The sequence below is a fragment of the Podarcis erhardii genome, assembly GCF_964252035.2.
Source record: "Podarcis erhardii genome assembly, chromosome: 11".
Classification (NCBI taxonomy): Eukaryota; Metazoa; Chordata; class Lepidosauria; order Squamata; family Lacertidae; genus Podarcis; species Podarcis erhardii.
The window spans coordinates 41883748-41905685 of NC_138501.1; the positions used below are offsets into that span (position 1 = coordinate 41883748).

Genomic DNA, 21938 nt, shown 5'->3' on the forward strand with positions numbered 1-21938 from the left:
CCTGACAACCTCTCCCAGCAGTTTAATGTAAATGCCAAATACCACGGGGAAAAATATTGAATCCCAAGGAATCCTACAGAATAACTTGCTTGAGAAGGAACAGTCTCCCAGTACCACCTTCTCAAGCCTACCTTCCAGTAAGCAGAACCATTACAAATGGTGCCCTGAATCTTGCAAGGAAGTCCAGGAGGATACTGTAGTGGCTGATATTGAAAGCCACTGAGATGTCCGAGAGGATCAAGAGTAATACTCCCTGTCTTTCTCCTAGCAAAGGTTGTTCTCCAGAGAGGCCCAAAGCAATACCTCAGAATTAGAGAGACCTGAAATGAGGCAGGGGTTAGATATTTTGCTTCATTCAACAGTGGCCAGGGATGGCTGCCTGCCTGGCTCTGCATGCTATATTTAAATATTTTGTAAAACACCACTCTGGCCCATTTAGGTTGGAGTCTTAAGGTAGAGGTTTCCCTTAAACATGTAGCTTTTAGAATACTGGAGGTAAAAATGAGGCTTAACAATTGTCTTCAAATATTAAATGTGTATCTAGTTCTTTTAGCATGGACAAGTTGCTGGTGAACAATTAAATTATCCACGGCTTCAAATCTGTAGCGATGTCAAAGCAGTCTCTGTAGTAAAGTGATTTGTTTTTAGGTAAGATTAGATTGCAATTGACAGGGATGTGACATTAAAATTGGGCATTTTTAGGCATCAGTGGAGAGTAATGGAGGTTTGTTGGCGCTCTCAGAAGACTGAGGCTTTGGAAATAGGAAAAAGAAACTTCAAAACTCGTAGCCACAAGTGAGTTGATTAGACTGAGTGATAGTGACTGCCTCAAGGTCACACACTGAGCTTCATGGTTGAGAGTGTACCCTAGTCTTCCAGTCCTGTTATTATGAACCTTATACTTGCAATACAGAGTAAATGAAAAGACTAGTGTCTGTTAAGGAACACACAAAACATTTTTCTTTTTTCAGGAACTAGAATTTTATAATAAAATCATTGGGGAAAATGACATCACTCTTCAGTGTGTGGACCAGCTTTATGGAGGTAGGCTGACAACTTCTTGTGACTATTTGGTGTCAACTAAATGTCTTATTTCACTTGGTGATCCTAATCTAAAGTTCAGTTTTGGTGCCACTTGTTTGAGTTTTAATTTGTAAATCTTATATAATGTGTCAAGATCACTTGCTATGAAGCATGTATTCCAACATACTCAACTCTCAAATAGCCTTTCTAGCCAGATAGTTTTCCATTCCTTATATCAGGATGAATGTGTGTTTCTTTTCAGCTCCCGTCATGGTCACTAATCTAAAATTATTGATAGAATTGTTCATGATAGAGAAGGGGTAGATTTCCTTGTTCCCTGTTCTAACTCACTGCATGGAGAAATGTTAAAACTATTTTCCCCCCTTAAAGTTTATGATGAGAGAAAGAAACCCCTGAATGGTCAACTGAGAAAATACCCAGAGACGATGATAATCTACTGCAAAGATCTCAGAGTGTTTCACTTCTGCTTGCGATACACCAAGGAGGAAGAAGTAAAACGGGTAACTGTAGCCTCAATTCCCTTTCTTTAGAACAAAAACATTTGGGAGTAGCTATGACAAAACTTTCATGAATAGAGTGACTAAGCTTTTTCCGTCGGGCATTTACAAAGTTTTAATGTGGATGTGCGGCATCTTGGTACACCCTTCTGAAAATTTCTCTCCTGTTGCTTTTATGAAACCTGGAAGCAAGTCAGAGTTGTCATGACATTTGAAACCTGAGTTCGTGGTTTCAAACAATGAGCAGTACCCAAGGTTTGTTCTTTGTTTACTGCTTATAGATGGTTTGTAATAAAGAAAAGCATGAATCTGGGTTCAGATGTTGGAACAAGCCAGATTCTGGCTTGTTTTCCAGTGGCACAGGAGAATTGGGAAAAGGAGCACAGAGAGAACTTTTCATGTTCAACTATTATGAATAGAAATACAGTATTAAAATAGTACTGTTAAAAGAAATATGTAAATATAAAGAAAAACAGTAAAAGGAATACTCAGCTAGTGCTTTTATCCAGCATTGATACATTCATCACACTGTGAAAGATACTGTGTGAACATACGGGAAGTCTAGTTTCTAACGGCAGCAGTAAGCTTCTTTCATGTATTTGAATGAAAAATTGACACATTTAGAGAAAGCGGGAGCATCCCAAATTAGTCACTCTTTAAAACTTAAAAAATTATTACTTTAGAATTGCCACTGAGGATTTGGAAATCACAGGAAAATGGCATGCGGTGTTTGCATGTTCTGTATTCACACAAAAGCCCTCAGGTGACTGGTTGTACCTATTATAATATGTACAGCTCCCAGCAGCATTAAAAGTGCAGTCTACATAATAGTGAAGCTTCTTTCCTTCGGTTTGTCTGAACTGCTTTGACATCACACCCTAGCCATTGTTCAGATGTCGGGATAAAGAGCCTCAGGCTTCCTCCAGTTCCTTCTCCCCAGCTCCTGGTTCATGGTGAACATAGCTTGCTTGATTTGGATGGCCTTCCGGCAAACCAGAAAATAGAATGGAGAGGAGTTAGTGTTCATGCATGCAGCAGCTCCTCAATGGTGAGGCCATAGTTTGGCTGTGGCTCCATTTATACATTGAGTGCAGAAGCTAGAATTACTTAAGTCCTTTTTACATCTAGTTCTGAACATTGCAGAAGTGTATATACTTGGTAATGACATACAAATTGATATTGGCTTCATCTGTTCACCCATCCAAGATAATATAGCCTCGGCCTATGTCGCATCATATCGTTCTACATTTGGTACAGTGTTTATGGAGTTGGTCCCCTACAGGGAGTTGTCCATACTCATGGGTGTATGGAGAGCATTGCAATAGTATAAGGGTTTAGATTGCACTGCCTTTAAGTTTAAAAAGTGACCTTATTATAGCTTGAAAATGTGTGGGAGTCTTGAACATTTAACTTTTCTCTGTTTGGAACAAAGGATACATCTAGAAAAGAATGGGTTCAGACCTCTTATTATCCAGGAATGTGAAGAACATGTGACTTGCCCTTTTTAAAATCTCTCACGCCCTCCTGTCAGTCATTGTCATAATGACATAGGGCGATTGACAAGTGGGTGGTTCCACTCAACTGTCAACATTGGGCCATGGAGGTAGGGGGAGGTAGTAACTAAGCAGGATTAACCACCCTGAATTCTAGCCTGCTTTCTGCAGGGATTAGCTGTGCAAGCAAGTTGGCCATGGGGAGTTTGCATGCATAGTCAAGCCAAGGAGGATTGAAGTTCCTTGCCACCAGCTGATGCGTGGGGTGGTTAACGTTTTGCTTTCATGCCGTTGTACTGGACACATCTCTACCTGCACCACGCCTAATATTTCATATGACGTCAGGTGTAGGGCAGATCAATGTGGTTTGGGGGGAAATGGTCTGGTGGGCAAAATGGGGAGTCTTGGTCAAGTCTGACTTGGGTGCTGGAGGGTCCCTAGCCCTTGGTGCTATATCCTGTTCTTTAAGCTTATCCCCAGTTTGTTTTTTTGCCTTCACCCAACAGAGTTTCTTTTCAACCACTTAGAGCTCAGCATTTTAACCTTAAGTATTAATTTCAAGCCTAAATAGAAGGTTAATCTAGTTGTGATATATACAGTCTGCAAGTTCTCCAAACTGGGAGCCTTGTCAGTGAAAAGCTATCTAAATATTTCCCATAAGAATAGGGTCACCCTGGGCACAGACCAATTTTAATCTTGAAGGTTAATTTGTGCTTTTATCAGCTCGGAACTAGGCATAAGCTAGACCCTAAGAAAATACATAAAACATATGCAATCACTCTCATACTCAGCTTCCCTCTTGGTATCCTTCACTCCCATTTCTTCACCATTTCTTCACCTTCCAAAGTGGTATCCTTTGTCAGATGGTTGCTTCAGCATGTTCTGCCCTCGCCTTGATCTGACAAACCAGCCAGTCTGTTCTCCCTTCTTAGGATCAGGGTACCTTAAACACACTCCATTCCTTTCTGGATGCTTCCTTTGCTTCAAACACAGAAAGGTGTTCCTTGCCTTCCTGAGTAGTAGCAGGGTTCAACTCATTCTTTTCTGCATGCCTCATTTGCCCCAAACAAGGATGGAGCTTCTTGGTAAGTGACTAGACTTCCTTTCTGGCTAATCCTTGTTCTGGTTTATAAATGTGTTGATTTGTTGATCCTTTCTTAGATCGTCAGTGGCATAGTTCATCAAACACAGACTCCTAAGCTATTTAAACGCTTATTTCTGTTCTCTTATGCAACAGCTGTACCAAGTAAAGCAGGTAAGCATATATCTACTTGGTTTGGTTCTCAGTATAATTGGGGGTTATCTGTTGAAGCAAGTTTGTTCTTCAGGTGGTATAACTACTCATGCAGAAGTGGAATTTATGATACTGGCAAATGTCAAATTATTTTCCTTACTAAATTTGTTTAGGTGTTTGGTTTCATTTCCCATTCATTTCAATGACAGTAGCATGGTCATCTAAGTAGTGAGCTATTTTGCTATGAATCATGAGATGTGATAAAATGCCCATCTGTATGGAATCAAAGAGAGGAACTTCAGTGGATGTCTGTATAAGTCTCTTCAACACTTTGTGCTGAATTCTCTCTTGCTGAAAAAACGGATTTGCTAGGAAGGCTGCATGTCTGAATTTTTGTCCAAGTATTTTGAACTTATGAGAAGGAAATCAACAGGCTTCATTTCTGTATGCTTAGATTCCTTATCTAGTAAATAAAACTAAAACTAAAAGCAGCTGAGAATAACTGGGAAAAACTTTTCTTCTACTTCTAGCTGCTGAAATGATATAAATGTAGTGTGTGTGTGTGTGTGTGTGTGTGTGTGTGTGTGTGTGTGTGTGTGTCTGTTTTAATCAAGTGGTAGAAGCAGTGTCACTTCACTGGTATTGAGGTGAGACTAACCAGGGGATAAAGATAAACAGCAACAAAGATCTTCTTCAATTTCATATCCAAACACCTTTAGGTAAAATCCAGGAAGGTACTAGGGCATTTATACAGTACTCTGTACCAGCGCACAGTAACCACTCCCTAAGTTGTATGTAACTGCAACGCAAGTGAAAACTATTCCAAAACATTATTTTGCCTGTGTGATAACTTGGCACTATGTTAAGTCTTTGCCCACAGTTATTTTCCAAGACTGAAGTATGAATATCTTGGAATTGAAAACATACCCGATACCTACCTTAATTTACCTTTAAAACATTCTGTATTTCTTAAGCTGTAACTCTGGTGCCAGTTTTCTTCCTAGCCAGAGTGGATTCCATGATATTGTCACAAGGTTGAAGCAGAAAGGGCAGTGCTTCCCACCCTTGCTATGAATAGGTGAATATCTTGGCCTGTTTTTCAAACCACTCCCAAAATGACAAAACAAAGTTATTTATGTGGTGTGCAGCTTCCTGTTAACTGCTTCCCCTTCCCCATTTTGGCTAAGCCCTAGCAATATTTTAATCTAGTGGGTTCCTTGGTATATACTTCCTGTCTGTAGAAACATTGTGAATGAGAAGAAGGAAGGAGAAATTTTTTTAATCGGTTGGTATTCTAAGGGCAGCTTCTCCCTTTTCCTAGAAATATTTCCTGCATGATTTGAGTGTCCCTATGATTGGTCTTCATTAACATTACTAGTGTCCCACTGTTCGAAGGCAAAGCAGCTCCCTCATTGGTGTGTTTATGGCAAACTAAACACCTTGCACTTCATGAATGATACTATATATACTCTTTCCAACATTGGAATTGTTTGGATGTAGGAAAAAGGTTGGGTGTGAAACAATGAGATAGTTATCCAGTCACTTCCCAGACTGCTGGTATACTAGTGTCTGAAATCCGATAGCCATGTGTTTGCATATAATTCTTATGGGTAGACTGACTTGCTGTAATGCAATTTGTAAATGTGTGCTTGATTATTCATTCCAGGTTTCTTCATATTTATCCATTCTTGTTCTACGTCGACATGCAATTTGTTCATATGTAGCTAATCTGTCCATATTATCAATCCATGTGCTCAATGGAATCTTTTTGCGGCTCTTCCAATTCATCGAAACAAGTTTTTTTGCTTCTAATATAGCACAGTACATCCATATATATTTTTTTACCCCTTGAAATTTCACACATTTCCGGAATATAATTTAGAATTAAATTCAATACCCCTAAATAATTTCTTTTTATTACTCTTGCTATAAATATCCTCACCTCACACCAAAATGATCTTATCATCGGGCAGTTAATCAACATATATACTAAGTTCGCATTTTTACTCCCACATCTCCAGCAGTTGTCTGCACTTGTTATTTTCTTCTGGTATAGTTTTGCTGGAGTTCAGTGGACTCTGAATATTATTTTCTGTTGAATAAGTCTTAGTCTTAGATCCATAGTGGCTATTTCTGTTTTTTATACTTGACTCCCATATTTCATTTGTTATCTGTACCCCTAACTTTTCACTCCATTTTTGTTCACTCCATGGTTTTGTTGTATGTATCTTTTGCGGTTGATGTTTATATCGAAAAAATGATTAATTTTTTTAAAAAGTGTGCTTGATTATTTCTCATAACTGGCATTGATGTACTTACAGCTGCACTTAGAATTGTTTGACGCTGTATTTTGTACTTCCACTGCTCTTTATGGAAATTTATAACCACCTAATTAGGTTTACTGTATTTTTCGCTCTATAAGACGCACTAGACCACAAGATGCACCTAGTTTTTGGAGGAGGAAAACAAGAAAAAAAAAAATCTGAATCTCAGAAGCCAGAACAGCAAGAGGGATCACTGCACAGTGAAAACAGCAATCCCTCTTGCTGTTCTGGCTTCTGGGATAGCTGCGCAGCCTGCATTTGCTCCATAAGACGCACACACATTTCCCCTTACTTTTTAGGAGGGAAAAAGTGAGTCTTATAGAGCAAAAAATACGGTATGTGGAAAATCTGTATTGTGGATGTATTGGTATGAATTGAGACTACTGCTTTGAATAGAATATTCTGTATGGGCTTAAAATCCTTCATTTTTAAACTTGCATTTCTGAAAATGTTAGGTTATGAGGGAGTACTGATGCTTGTACAGACCATGTTGCAAATGGGCACATTTGCACCTGAATTTTTGGCAGTTTCCTTTTTAGGATGCCTCTTTTGTGGCACTCCAAGCTACTGGTATTCTTGAAGCTGCCCTGAGTTCAAAAAGCAGTTTGAGGATATTGAAAGCAATTCAAAGAGGGAAAAGGGTTGAGCATGTAGAAACAGCAACTTCACTTTAAACTGCCAAGTTTGTGTGAGTTTTTTGCTTTGGGTTATGGGTGTAGTCTCTAGGTCAAATCAATAGCTTTGTGTAAATATGTCGCAATGCTAATTTCTACATTTAAATCACAAAACTAAATTCAGCCAGTCCTGTAGCTAAACTCTCTAGTTTCTTGCTAAAAACACCCCAAATGTATGTTCTTTTGTTAGATTGGTTAGAACTAACAAATTATATTTTGACAGAAAAAAAGAATCAGACAGTGATGTTTGATTCTATTAACGACTGGCGTCAGGAACTGGAACGAACCAAAGGAAACCTGAAATTCAAAGCAGTGAGTTCCAATGAAGACTACAATATTTCTAAAAAGTAAGTATAGCTCACATACTATTGCTATTGAACAAATTAACAAATGTAAACTGATTTCTTTTATATCTGTTCTCTAAAGCTGTGAACAGATTAATTTGAATAGCAATCTTTGGGAATTTATTCTCTTAAGGTGTTTGCAGTTGTTAACAATGATTAGGTTATTCAAACAGAGGTTCCCATAAATACAGCATTTCCATTTTTATGGTAATTTTTATTAGTTTTCAATTACAATCCATTAATAGCCTCATTATAACAATACCAATTTATAATACAATTATTAATACCAGTAGTTCAAATACTGAAATATATAATTTAGATAAGATGGCCCCCCACATGCTAGAATTGACAGCTTGATTATTTGCTTTATTCCTGCATTCCAAAATCTTAATTTCCATTACATTCGTCGTAATAATCCTTACACAGCAATTGCAATATTAATAATTTCTATTTGTGTTGACACATTAAATGATTTATAAAACTACAAGTGAGGAACTCAAACTATATCCTTGTTCTTCCTGTGTGTGGCAATTATTCTGTCTGTGGTGTTTCTCCTTGTAAGATGTTATGTCTTTCTTTCCCCCGGTTGTTGCTGTTAACCATCATGCCTTGTGCAAATAGTTAGCAATGTAGTTAGGCAGTCCTAGAAGCAAAACTCAGGTTCCTAGGTAGGAGCTTGAAAGCTAGAACCTGCAAGATACCTTTTTTTTAATGCTACTTATTCCATACACAGGGCTAGCAAAACAAACACAGCTAAGTGCCCTCAATGTGTGGATTAGCCAGTACAGTGGTACTTCTGGTTGCGAACGGGATCCGTTCTGGAGGCCCATTCGCAACATGAATAGAACACAACCCGCAGCAGCGCGTCTGCGTACACGCGGGTTGCGATTTGCTTCTTCTGCGCATGCGCATGACATAATTTTACGTGTCTGCGCATGCGCGAGCGGCGAAACCCGGAAGTAACCCTTTCTGGTACTTCTGGGTCGCTGCAGGACACAACCTGAAAAAACGTATCATGAAGCAAATGTAACATGAGGTATGACTGTAGTGTTTGTAGGAAGTGTTTGGACTGAGGGACATTTTGGACAAGCTAGACCTGCATAATAGGGCTGATAATCCACTTGAGTCAGAATGGAACCAGACTGGTTGGTACCTAAAATAATAAAGGTGGCAGAAAATTCATGAGGGAAAGCCAAAAGGAGTTGAGGAGCGTCGGGTTCAACCTAAATCTAGGGGATGAGAACATTGGTCCAATAGGGGGAGGGGTTGCAGTAGGCATTGGAGGTGCAGAGGTGATAGCAGTTTATATAAACCTAAGTTCCATAAGTAAGTGCAGGTGACATTTGGGGAGAGAAAGTGCATAAATGTTTATATTCTAATGCTAGAAACCTAGGAAGCAAGCTGGAGCATGTTGTTTTAAAGGATGACATACATACAGGGAGTGTATCCCCTGGAGGAATGGGGAGAGCTATTAGATAGCTTGTCTCTGGATACAAACTCTGTAGTGGGGTGTGCAACATGGTGCCCTCCAAATATTGTTTGCCTCTGGTTCCTATTTTGAGAACTTTTAAAAAACTGTACAGTTCCTGTGGTGTTCCACATCATAAGTGAAAATTGCTGTTGACTTTTAATTAATGTTTTCAGGTTGCCAGCATACTTCGTTGTTCCCATGTCTGTCTCTGAAGAGGACCTTTCGGAATATGAAGGAAGAGGAATTCCAGTGAGTATATTCGTAGTCAAGAATTTATGGAAGACATGTATGGGAATGAAGTGAACTTTACACAGGGCGTGTTTAGGACTTGTTGTGGCACAGCTGAAGAATCTGAGTAATATATCAGATGAGTGCAGTTTAAGAACAGAAGCTGAGCAAGAAAGGAGACAATTTTGTACTCTTGAACATTGGGTCATGTAATTTTGTGTGATGTTAATTTCTATCTATTCAAATAAGGAAAAATGTTGGCACCACAGAATTCAGAATGAAATTTCTATACATTCTGTGAATGAAGTCGGAGAATCTTCCATGGTTTGGAGAACTGGAAGTGGAGCCTCGGGCTTTGCGCACTCCCACTTGGGAGATGTAAAAAAAGTGGCTTCCCTCAAACCAGACTTGGAGACTGATTCAACCTATGTCTTGTACAAACATGAAAATGAGTAGGCAGAAGAAGAAGAAGAGGAGTTTGGATTTGATATCCCACCTTTCACTCCCTTTAAGGAGTCTCAAAGCGGCTAACATTCTCCTTTCCCTTCCTCCCCCACAACAAACACTCTGTGAGGTGAGTGGGGCTGAGAGACTTCAAAGAAGTGTGACTAGCCCAAGGTCACCCAGCAGCTGCATGTGGAGGAGCAGGGAAGCGAACCCAGTTCCCCAGATTACGAGACTGCCAGTCTTAACCACTACACCATACTGGCTCTCAGAAAGCATGTGAGCTAGAGGTTATCGTATGATCATCTAATCTAACTCATGATGTTTAAAAATGATTGCAGTTTATTATTGGCAGACCTTAAGAAAACTAAATGTAATGCAGAAATGCTGTAGTGATCTAATATTCACTCGTGACATGCTGTTGTATGATGCAGCTACTTTATAACAAAATGAATGCCCCTTGGGTAATATTTACTGATGAGAATAAACGTGTGTTGCAGATTTGGTGTTGGTCTTGTCACAATGGTGCTGCTCTCCTCAAGATGTCTACTCTGCCCAAAGCACAAGATGACAACGCTCTACAAACACAGAAAATCTTCTTAGAGGAGTCAGTAGTAGCTTCTTTCATTTTTAAGTGTCTGTGAGGATCTTCTCATCAGGCTTTATTTCACTCCTACTTTATATGCATGTTACAAACATTTGCCTATGACTATGTTCATTGTGCTATTATCACAAGGGTGATGTGAACTGCAGGTTTTTTCTCCTAATTTTGACTGATGTATGCAATGCAAGTGATTGTTTGCCATAGATGGCTGTTAATCTTGTTTGTACATTCTTCGATGCATCCTGGACAGACAAAAAACAAAAAACCAATTGCTAACCCAAAGCACAATGATGAAATTCCCAAACAGCAGGGTGCATCTAACTGCCAGTAGCTATAGGGCTTGTCTATAGGAGCAGGTCTAAATAAACAAACAAAGCCTATGTATCACTTTGTCTTCACCATTGGTTCTGTAAGCATCCCTGGAACTTTGGAAGAGGAAGATTATAAACATGTAAAACACCACTGCCATTATGAAAATTAGAGGTACAGTTTTAACAATATAACTGGGAGAAGCAGCAAAGGCTCCAAGAGCTCAAGTAAATCTAGCATTGTTCCTCCTATCTAGAACTGAAATAGGTAACTTGGGGCCCTCCAGGTGCTGTTGGAGTACAACCACCCATCAGCCCCAGCCAGCACGGCTGATGGTCAAGGGTGATGGAAGTTGTAACACAATATCTTACTGGTGGCCACAGGTTCTTTACCCCAATTATAGAGTGGGGGAAAAACAGTCAAGAAGACCATGTTGTTTTTTACCAAAGTAATTGCATAAAAACTGTGTTCTTGTTGACTGTCTTTGCCATCATGCTATAGCTGATCTTATACTCTGAACCCTAGAAAACTGACATTTATATTGACATGTAAGAAATTGGATTGTAAACTTCCTTGCTTTTTAATTTTAAAATAGTCACTATTAAGCCATTTAAATCATAAGTTTTAATGTGTTTTTCAGTATGTATAAGACACTTGATAACCCTCCTTATGAAGCCGTGAAAGTTGATGTCCTGTCAAGTAGTCTTCCATCTCTGCAAGAGATCCAAATTGCATACACCAGATTTAAACAGCTGTTTCTAATAGGTAAGTGGAAACTATATTGAGGGCACTATGGAATATCCTATCTAGACTTGCTAAAGCAAAAAAATGCGCTTTTTCTCCAGTGACCACCCCACTGGCTGAAGTCTCTTGAAATTTGTAACTAAACTTGTATGTTGCTTTTCTGATACATGAAGAAAGTGCTGAGAGGAGTTAGCTGTTTGCAAATGTGTGAACTCATGTAGTATGTCTAAAGCCAAAGATCAACAGTTCTACAGCACTAAAAGCCATAGCAAAATAGCACTTTACAAAAGAGAACCACGTCTTTCTTCACTACCCCTAGACCTATCTTCTGCTTCTGATACTACTGACCACCATATGTTTTTTTCATTCTGTTCTCCTTGTTCAATCCTATCCCTTTGAGTTCAAGGAGTTTCCCACTTGCTGTCAGTGTCAGACATTTGGTTCCAGTGCTCTACTACGTATTCATTTGAGCTGCTCTATTGTACTGATGACTTACTGCTCTGCTTCATGTTTTTTCCAGCGGGTGCAAACATAACAGTCAATACATATCTCAAATATCATTGTGCCTTTTGAAATCTTCTGTTCTTTTGATGTAAAGTACTTGAGTTGCCACCAGAAATAACTAAAAACAATTTCTCTTCTTTTTACAGATAACAGTACAGACTTCTGGGATACTGATGTGAAATGGTTTTCATTATTGGAGAGTACAAATTGGCTAGAAATCGTCAGGTTGGTGAAACCCTGCTTCAACTGTAGTGCATCTTAGAAAGTTAATGCCGTACTAAGCTAGCAATGCCAAACTTAATCTGAATTAGCTCCAAGATGTAATCACCTGTATAAGACCAAACAATAACACAATGGCTTTATGGACTTCATATCATAATTAAGGCTTCCATTTAAGTTAATGTGACAATTTTGTTCCATTCATGTAGCAGATGCTGAGTCTGAGAGTTAATTTTCCCACTTCAATTCCCTCTACAGCAGCATTAAGGGACAGAGTTGGTCCCCTTTCATATTAGAACACATAATTTTAATTTTCAAGGATGAGTCTTCAGGCACATAAAAAACACATTTCCTTATTACAGGAAAGAAAGCATAAAAACCTTGTAAAATACTAGCATTACAAATCTAAAATATTGATTATTGATGCAGAGCTGAGAAACTAAATCATTATTGCCTGAATCAGCAAGGCTAGAATTGGGCAGCAAAGTGATATGAGCTTCCCAAATGAAAGAATGAGGGGTGCTCGAAGGAAGGATTTATACCCAATGTTTCCTTTGAAGGAGACAGGTTAGAATTTTTTTCCTCTGTTATCAAAGAAAAACAAGACTACATTCCACAAAATAGCCAACTTAATGAAAAGGTTTGATAACTCATATGCACCAAATGCACTGCATCTTCTTTAATAATGTTAGTAAAGTGTTTACTGTTATCAAGCAAAATAATGTTAGTAACATCTAATAAAACCACATCAAATATAAAGAATTGTTATCTTTGGAAAGCGCATATATATTTATATTTTATATTTATATTTACACATATATTGCCAAAACCTAAATAATACAGGAGTGTTTGGCTAAAATACAAACTATATCAATGTTAAAAATAGCATTTGTTGTGAACAGATTGTTTCATCAAGCTATAAAGGAGGATTAAGTCAGGCCAATTCAACAGGAGACATAAGATTATTGGTTTAGTGTAGGAAATAAGGGGTACTGATATACCAGTCTGGTATGTAAGTCTGTGGCCCATTTTAGAAGGAGGTTAGAAAAATAGAAAAATGCCCTTTATTCCTCTTTTAAAAAATGTTTAATTCTTTTCCATTGTAGTGAGAAAAATCAACTATAGGGCCTGTTTATTGTGTCTGGAATCAGCCAAAATGGGTACAGAAGTGGGAGATGCTTGTCAGATGTGCTAAAGCATTGTATTCATGTTCTAGGAGATGTCTGAGAAAAGCAGTAGAGATTATCGATTTGCTAGAAGCAGAGAATACAAATGTTCTCCTTATAGGTAAGTTGTATACATCCTTCTTTCCAGTGTGCCTTCCACATAGCTGCTCTGCTCTAAGTAGCTGAATTGTAGAGTAGTTCTCAAACATATGTGAAGAAAGGAGTTGAGTTTCATGAACCGCATTCTATATTTAGAGTTGCCCTGGAATTATTAAAAGTTGTAGGGTTGGACAGTAGCTATGCTGCTGTTGCAATCCCTTCTCTAGTTGACACCTGACACATAGCCTTGGCAGGCAAGGGGATTATTCAAAGAGGAAGAGTTGAATATTTAAGGTCTACAGCTGAGTACACTTCATATGTTAAATGTATTCAGAAGATCGTAAGCGAGGGGTTTTGAGCGTTACTCTGCAGTATGTTTGGAGCACAATCAAGCCAAAGCAGTGAATTGAAGGACCACTGATTTCAGTGGTAGATGGTTTCTTGCTGAAATTAATAAAATAAAGACCTTAGCTTTGGATGGCACCCAGATTTATTTGCAGGTCTTCTCGTGAAGCTGTGCTGTAGGTGCTTGGGCATTAATTTGCCATGAGCAGTTTTAAGATCTCATGGTGACTTCCTCCCCACCAAAAGAGAACAGGTCAAAATCGTCTCAGGGGGAGCCCAGAGTATGCTCACTTCCCAAAATAGTTGTTTACAACTAATTGTTTTGGTGCTTGCAGAGCTTACTCTATGGGTATTGCAGTTGAAGTTTACTCTGAAGTATACAGCATGGGCTGTCAAATGGGCATGCAAAATGCTTAATTTCCACAGTGCAGGTGCTGATTTTGCAGATCCTTGTGGGAGAAGAGTGCATTTCACACTTGGGATGATACACTTTGTATAAAGCTTTTACAACACAGTGCATTACAAGTTTGCTTATATGTTTGGTAATCTTTTCTAGAAGTTGGTTCAGTCATTTTGACAGTTAGATTATTTGCTAAACTCCTAGGATTTCTGGATATTGTACAGTGGTACCTCGGGTTACATACGCTTCCAGTTACACACTCCGCTAACCCAGAAATAGTGCTTCAGGTTAAGAACTTTGCTTCAGGATGAGAACAGAAATCGGGCTCCGGCAGCACGGCAGCAGCTGGAGGCCCCATTAGCTAAAGTGGTGCTTCAGGTTAAGAACAGTTTCAGGTTAAGAATGGACCTCCAGAACGAATTAAGTACTTAACCCGAGGTACCACTGTACAAGGTTAAGAAAACAGTCCCTGCCTGCTGGCTTATAATGTAATATGCTTTATGCAAAAGAGATGGGATAAAAATAGAGAACAAACTCTGGCAGTATTTCTTAGTTGCATTAAATGTCTGGCCAGGTGAGATGGCTACTGAAGGAGTTGGTTCTGTGTAAGGAAGGGCTTTGGGAATTACTCCAAGGGATTGTAGATGGCCTGCTGCCTTTTCCCCCCTTTGCTGCAGCCAGGTGGAACTGCTAATTCATAGGTCTTGTGACACATAATTCAAACCACAGCCCTAACTACTATTAATATTGACTGTGCATAATGTCTGTGGCAGTACTGTGGTGCCCCGCAAGACGAATGCCTCGCAAGACGAAAAACCCGCTAGACGAAAGGGTTTTCCGTTTTTCGAGGCGCTTCGCAAGACGAATTTCTCTATGGGCTTGCTTTGCAAGATGAAAACGTCTTGCAAGTCTTGCAATTTTTTTTCGCCCCCCTCCCTTTTTCTAAGTCGCTAAGCCGTTAATAGCCACTTTGCCGCTAAGCCGCTAATAGCCGCTAAGCTGCTAATAGCGCTAAGCCGCTAATGGAGTTGCTTCGCAAGACGAAAAAACCGCAAGACGAAGAGACTTGCGAGGCACCACTGTATATCTCAAGTCTAGTTTAGGCAGAAGTATTAATGGTAGGGAGGAAATGCATGCTTACATGGCGTGATATAAACTCTGGTAAGTGACCAAGAGGCCATTGGTTGTTTTCAGAGATGGCTTTGGGCTATTGAAAAGTGCTTTTGCTTTTGTGAGGCAAGGTGGTTGATTCTCACAACTCTTTTGTTCCATAACTCCCAAAGGTGCATTTTTAAGGGGTGTGGGAGGGGCTGCACTAGATAGAAAAGTCTGAAAATTTGTGTGCCTAAGGTCACACATGCAGAAGTGTTTTCCACTAGCACGTATTTACCATTCATGGTCTTCGCCAACTCTTTTCCTAGATACAGGTAGGTAGCCGTGTTGGTCTGCCGTAGTCAAAACAAATAGTTCATGCATGTATCTGAAGAAGTGTGCATGCACACAAAAGCTCATACCAATAACAAACTCAGTTGGTCTCTAAGGTGCTACTGGAAGGAATTTTTAAATTTTATTTTCCTAGAGTCTTGCTGAAATGGGTCTCATTTATTAAGCAGCTAAGATTTCAAAGAGCAAGCTTTGATTCACTAAATGCCTTAGTGCAATCCTATAATCATTTGCGTTGGAGTTACCATTCAACTCAGTAAGGTTTATGTTTTGGCTAAACATGCGTAGGATTGAGCTGTAGGTCTTACTATTTCTCACCAGCTCATTTACAATAAAGTGTAGCATATAAAACAGAATTAAGCACTCCTTGAATTGTAGGATTCCCTGTAGGATTTTTTACTTTTCAGTTTCAAAGGTAGCTTTCCATGTAGCATAGTTGGTGAGATCAGGATCCCATTGTTCTACAGTCTGCAGTTTTCAGCCTCGTGGCAGGTGGCGAGAGCTGTGCAAGCAGAGCAACATTGCTCCACTGCCTCCTGAACATAGTGTTGCTGCCAGTTCCTGAGAGGGAGAACTGCAAGGTGAAGGAGCTCAGCACAGTGTGGTGGTAGGAGTATTGGATTGGCTCCTCAACTGTGCTGAGCTTTCCCCCCCCCCCCCTGTTTCAGGAACCAGCAGTCATGCTCAGTATTTGGGAGGCAGGTGAGCAGGGCTGCCCTACTGTTACTGGCCAGTCCTTTCTACTGAAAAGCCCACCTGCAGTCCCTGGATAAGCAAAGTGGTACTACTTAGGGATCCAAGTTTGCTCTAGCTCTATAAACCATATTGAGTGAAATTATGGTTTATGGGGAAACATTATGTGCCTTAGTTTCCTCATATTTTATCTGTTCTTCCCTGGAAGATTTTTGTACCAAGAATTTGAGGTATATATGTCATGCACTGAAGAAATGGGATAAGCCCTCTCTGTAAGTGGTCACTGGACTCTTTCATTGGGTTGATGCTTCATTTCCTGATAGTGTAACTCGGAGGTTTTCAACCTTTTTGAGTCCATGGCTTCCTTGACCAACTACACGTTTTATCTGGCACCCCTGTGGGGTTCAGGAGCCCAGTTATGTCATTCCTTGCTTGCAGGGCTGGCAGTCTCTCACCCTTTTTCAAACACCCTCCCTTGTGGAGTATTTTCTCATCCTTCTCTCCTCTTCCCTCTCCATGGGAGTCCTCTGGGCCGCCTCTGCTGCTGCCCCTGGTCTCTGAGCTGCCCTCCCTGCCCTAAAGAGAGCTGCCTCCCAGAGGCACCATTTGCTTGGGAAGCTTGTAGCCAGGGCTGCTGCAACAGCCAGCCACACAAGGAGGGACAGAGGCCAGTGTTGCCCGCAGCACCCCTGACCATCATTCAAGACACCCTAGGGTGCTATGGCACACTGGTTGAAAATCATTGGTGTAACTAGTTTTAGAGGAAACAGAATAAGCACCCTTGTGGAAGTTGGGTCTGTAAATCTTGGATACAGTGGTACCTCAGGTTACAGACTCCGCTAACCCAGAAATAGTACCTCGGGTTAAGAACTTTGCTTCAGGATGAGAACAGAAATTGTGGCGCAGCGGCAGCAGGAGGCCCCATTAGCTAAAGTGGTGCTTCAGGTTAAGAACAGTTTCAGGTTAAGAACAGACTTCCAGAACGAATTAAGTTCTTAACCCGAGGTACCACTGTAGATGTATGCATGCCTATGGGGTCTTTACTGTGGCTTTTTACTAAGTAACCTCCTTACATCCTGAAATGTCGGCTTAGTTGGAAATCACTTTAGCATATTTGAGATTTTATTTTGGCTGGACACCTGCATCTTCCTTCTGTCTCATCTCCTTATTTTCCTTCTTTCAGTGAAGACCCTGTTTTCTGCTGTCCCATTTTTCTCCACCTGTGAGTAGAGTACTGTTGGTTAGCCGACAGATGGGTAGATTAGGGAGGCTGGCATTTAGCACTGTGGCTAATTGGTAACTGTGCCATTCAGCTAGGGCTGGGAACATTCACCCTGTCTGCATTTTTAAGCAAACCAACTCCCCAACAATTAAGTGCATTGACATAATTATCACTCTTCTCTGAATTTTGCCAGATTTATTGGCTTAAGGATTGCAGTAAAATGCCCACTTTGGGATAAAAGGTGTTTAGAAATGCATGCATGGAGATAAAATATGTATTTAAATACATATTTGGCACACTTAAACATTGGATTATTGCACAAACAGGCTAGAACAGACTTATGAATGAACACATGGAAAACTGACACAGGCCAGAAATGGACTGATTCACCCACCCCTACACTAAGCAAGCTCAAAACTGGCTACTTTTAAGTAGCTTTCTCTTTGGTGAAAACATTATGCAATCTTTCCAAACTTGCTTCTTTAATCCTGCACCCTGCACACAGTTGTGTTCTTTCCACATGCAGCATTTAGAACATTGTACGAGGTTCTTCAGCTTTGTGTTATGAAATCTTACTGTGATCTGTGGTGCTGGGGTTTGCCTTGACCACTGTGAAATAGTTTCTGTGCACTGCTTTGGGAATCTATACCCCTAGTTGACATAATCAAGAATGAAAGGGAAACATCTGAAATTTGTTCTACTAGTGAATATGAAATTTCACCCAAAGGACTATGAAGTAAAAATAGCCGAAGTACTGTGTTTCTGAGAAAGCAATACAGGCATCCTTCCACTTATGCATGATCAACTTGTGTGCAACCATGTATATGGGCAGTGATGGGGAATAAATAATTTAATTCATACTGGGAAATGGAAGGAGAGAGCTGGAGAATACATTTGGCTCATGAGGAGACTCTTCTCAGAGCCATAATTGGACTTTAGTGAAGGTGGAAAAGAGACTGGAGGACCAACAGGGCTTTGTTTACACTGCTCAGCCTCCTTGCCTAACAGCTGATGTGCAGCACCACTTTTCTGCATGTCTTCCAGCCTCCAGCCGCCCCCAAAGTTTCAGTTCCAGTTGTGGATATTTTGGGTACACTATTTTTTATATGGATTGGAGAAGAGATCAGCAAACAGGAAACATAAAGGGTGTTCCCCACTTACATGATTTTCACATATGCGTGTGTGGCGCCTGTATTTTGGTTACTACTACTACATCTAGTCACACTATGCTACGCTATGCTATTCTTGGTCAGTTTGAGGTAAAAGGTCTCTTAATAGAAAGGTGCAGAGTTGGGGGGGTTCAGTAAACCCCATTTGTCAAGAATCCTGATTTGGCCAATCCTTTATTGTAGGTACCAAGTTTTAAGTAGGAACTGTTAATTTTTGCAATTTATACAGTTCCTTCAAGTGTTTATAAAAGGATTTGTCGTGTCTCAAATGCTTCCATTTCTTTTTACTCTTCAGAAGAGAATGCTTCTGACTTGTGTTGTGTAATCTCCTGCCTGGTTCAAGTTATGATGGATGCACACTGCAGAACTAAGCTGGGATTTCAGAGTCTTATTCAAAAAGAATGGATCATGGGAGGACATGCTTTTCTGGATCGGTGTAACCATCTGTGGCAAACTGATAGAGAGGAGGTATGACAAAATGAAATTCTTGAAGTCTTTGAGCAAAACCATATCCTCTAGGATGGTATTAAAGGGGGAAGGCTGAGAATCATAATGGAAATACTGCATTCAGCTATTCAACAGTAACAGCGTAGTATGTTTTTGAAGTAACTTAATTTGGACTTTAGCAAAATGATAGTACAGTATGGTGGAACTCTCTACCTTAAGAGCCCTAAATAAGGAGCCTGCCTATGTAACATGGCCTTTAGAAACCCTTCAGAAATGGGTATGAGACTAGGCCAGGCCAAGACCCACAATTTAAAAAATAACTCGTTCTCATCCCCACCAGCCATACTTAAGTTGACAAAGGTCAATGAGGAAAGGGTATCACATGGAATACCCCCTTGGGTAGGTTCAGTCTTGGTGAACTCAATGCATCAAATACCCCACGTAATCTATTGTATAATGTCTGTTTTTTTCCCTTTTAGGCACCACTTTTCTTGTTGTTCTTGGATTGTGTATGGCAGTTGGTTCAACAGTATTCACTAGCCTTTGAATTTACAGAGACTTACCTAACTGTCTTGTCGGATAGTCTGTACATACCAATATTTAGCACCTTCTTCTTCAATTCTCCGCATCAAAGAGACACTACCAGGGTATGAACACTGGGGGCTGTGGGGAATTACAGATGGGTTGTCTTGGTGCAGCTGAATTCTCTTTGGATTTATGACAGCAGTACAATCAAGTGCCAATAAAAGCCTTGTTTCTATAATGTACAAATGCTAGTGTTTTTGTTTTGTTTCTGTGTATAACCCATTCTAACAGCGGTATATAAAGTTGTGCAGTGTGTTGAATCACTGCCTCTTTCTGCTGGAAACCTTTTCACCCCTTCTCTGGCTTCTGATACCTCACCAGACATTGCTCACATACTTTCAACTCTTTGCAGCCATGAAGGTTACTCTTCATATAAAAAAGAGAACAAAAATTTTGGAATCTGTACAGACACGGTGTAGTATCTGTCTTGTATTGCACAGATGTCAGTATGATTGAAGCAAACTACCTTCTGTCCTATTCAGAGGGGGGGGGCGCAATTCTCTCCTTCAGTGCTTTCATGAGCTATAGGAATCCTGAGAGTGTCACTTTTCAAGGATGGATGTGAACAAGATACCTTGAAAGTTGTTCCTCTGCCACAGTTTCAAAAGAATTGTGATCTAACTGGGTCCTTCTTTGGAGGAAGGTTATACTTGAGTGCAATATTACCACTTAAGTCTTTAAAAATCAATGGCTGAAGAAATTATTTATTTACGTATCCACCCTTTCCCTCCTCATACTATTTGAGGTAGCATGGGATTCCCAGGTAGTCTCCCATCCAGACTGACCAGAGCTGTTTAACTTTAGATAACCCATGACTATGTCATACTCCTTCAGACCATGTCCTGGATCAAGTGGATTTTCTGTGCGGCTAGAATAGGTGTACAGATATGCTTGGTACAGTGAAGTTATACAATGCCATGTTGAGAAATGTGTTCAAATCCTGCTAAGTCTACACAGACCAGAGAGGTGGTTGAGGGAGCTGAAATTTCTGAAGTAAAGATGTTACAGTAAAGAGCTGGTATGAACTGATGCTTATTAGAAATATATTCGAGATTCTAATTCTTGTCTGTTTTTCTTTGATAGTATGGAGGAAGCCTTAATACAGAAGGCACCAAACTTAGTTATCTTCACGTTTGGGACTGGTCTGTGCAGTTTGGACCTGAGGCACAAGCCTTGCTGAATAATCCTCTTTATGCTGAGAAGCCAAAACAAGATAAGATTCAGAAAAAACCCACACGATTCAAGGTAAGGTGTCCAACTCTTACCCTCAAAACTCTATATCATTTTTCTGCCTTACGTAAATAAACAGTGGCTGATGACTTGTGTCACCCACTGTTAAGGTACAACCTGTGGATTTCTGCAGATAGTTTTCTCAGTGCCAATATCAAAAGCAAGGTTTACAGCTTACCTTGCTTCATTATTTTCAGCATCAGATATGTCAGTCATTGCCATGATTTGCTGCCTTAATTGATTGCTATGAGTTAACCATATAAAGCTAAGTAACAGTTACAGATAGGTAGCCGTGTTGGTCTGCCATAGTCAAAACAAAAAAAATTCCTTCCAGTAGCACCTTAAAGACCAACTAAGTCAGTTCTTGGTATGAGCTTTCGTGTGCATGCACACTTCTTCAGATACTGAAGAAGTGTGCATGCACACGAAAGCTCATACCAAGAACTCACTTAGTTGGTCTTTAAGGTGCTACTGGAAGGAATTTTTTTTGTTAAAGCTAAGTAAAATAGTGTTAACATATGATTAGGTAAAGGGACCCGTGACCATTGGGTCCAGTTGCAGATGACTCAGGGGTTGCAGCACTCATCTTGCTTTATTGGCCAAGGGAGCCGACATACAGCTTCCGGTCATGTGGCCAGCATGACTAAGCCGCTTCTGGCAAACCAGAGCAGCGCACGGAAACGTCGTTTACCTTCCCTCTGGAGCAGTACCTATTTATCTACTTGCACTTTGTGCTTTCGAACTGTTAGATTGGCAGGAGCAGGGACCGAACAACGGGAGCTCACCCCGTCGCTGGGATTCGAACCGCTGACCTTCTGATCGGCAAGCCCAAGAGGCTCAGTGGTTTAACCCACAGCGTCTACCGCTGCATCACATAGTCATTTTCTGGTCTTTGGGATTAACTTTGAAATTAACTCATAACAAAAAACTTAAAATGCAAATAGTTATTTAATTAAAAAGTATACATCAGTATATTTTGTATGTGCCCTCAAATAATTTTTCATTT

General features: G+C 40.1%; 1 protein-coding gene across 1 annotated transcript in view; it reads left to right on the forward strand.

Moving 5' to 3' along the window:
* Positions 1 to 21938, forward strand: part of MTMR12 (myotubularin related protein 12) — a 38568-nt gene that overhangs the window by 13361 nt on the left and 3269 nt on the right. Inside the window, exons 4-15 of the mRNA XM_081881435.1 lie at positions 972 to 1044; positions 1414 to 1544; positions 4196 to 4289; positions 7490 to 7613; positions 9255 to 9330; positions 10254 to 10360; positions 11307 to 11431; positions 12061 to 12139; positions 13350 to 13420; positions 18966 to 19138; positions 19597 to 19764; positions 20786 to 20947. Of these exons, the coding sequence (XP_081737561.1) occupies positions 972 to 1044; positions 1414 to 1544; positions 4196 to 4289; positions 7490 to 7613; positions 9255 to 9330; positions 10254 to 10360; positions 11307 to 11431; positions 12061 to 12139; positions 13350 to 13420; positions 18966 to 19138; positions 19597 to 19764; positions 20786 to 20947 (1383 nt within the window). The remainder of the gene's footprint in view (positions 1 to 971; positions 1045 to 1413; positions 1545 to 4195; positions 4290 to 7489; positions 7614 to 9254; positions 9331 to 10253; positions 10361 to 11306; positions 11432 to 12060; positions 12140 to 13349; positions 13421 to 18965; positions 19139 to 19596; positions 19765 to 20785; positions 20948 to 21938) is intronic.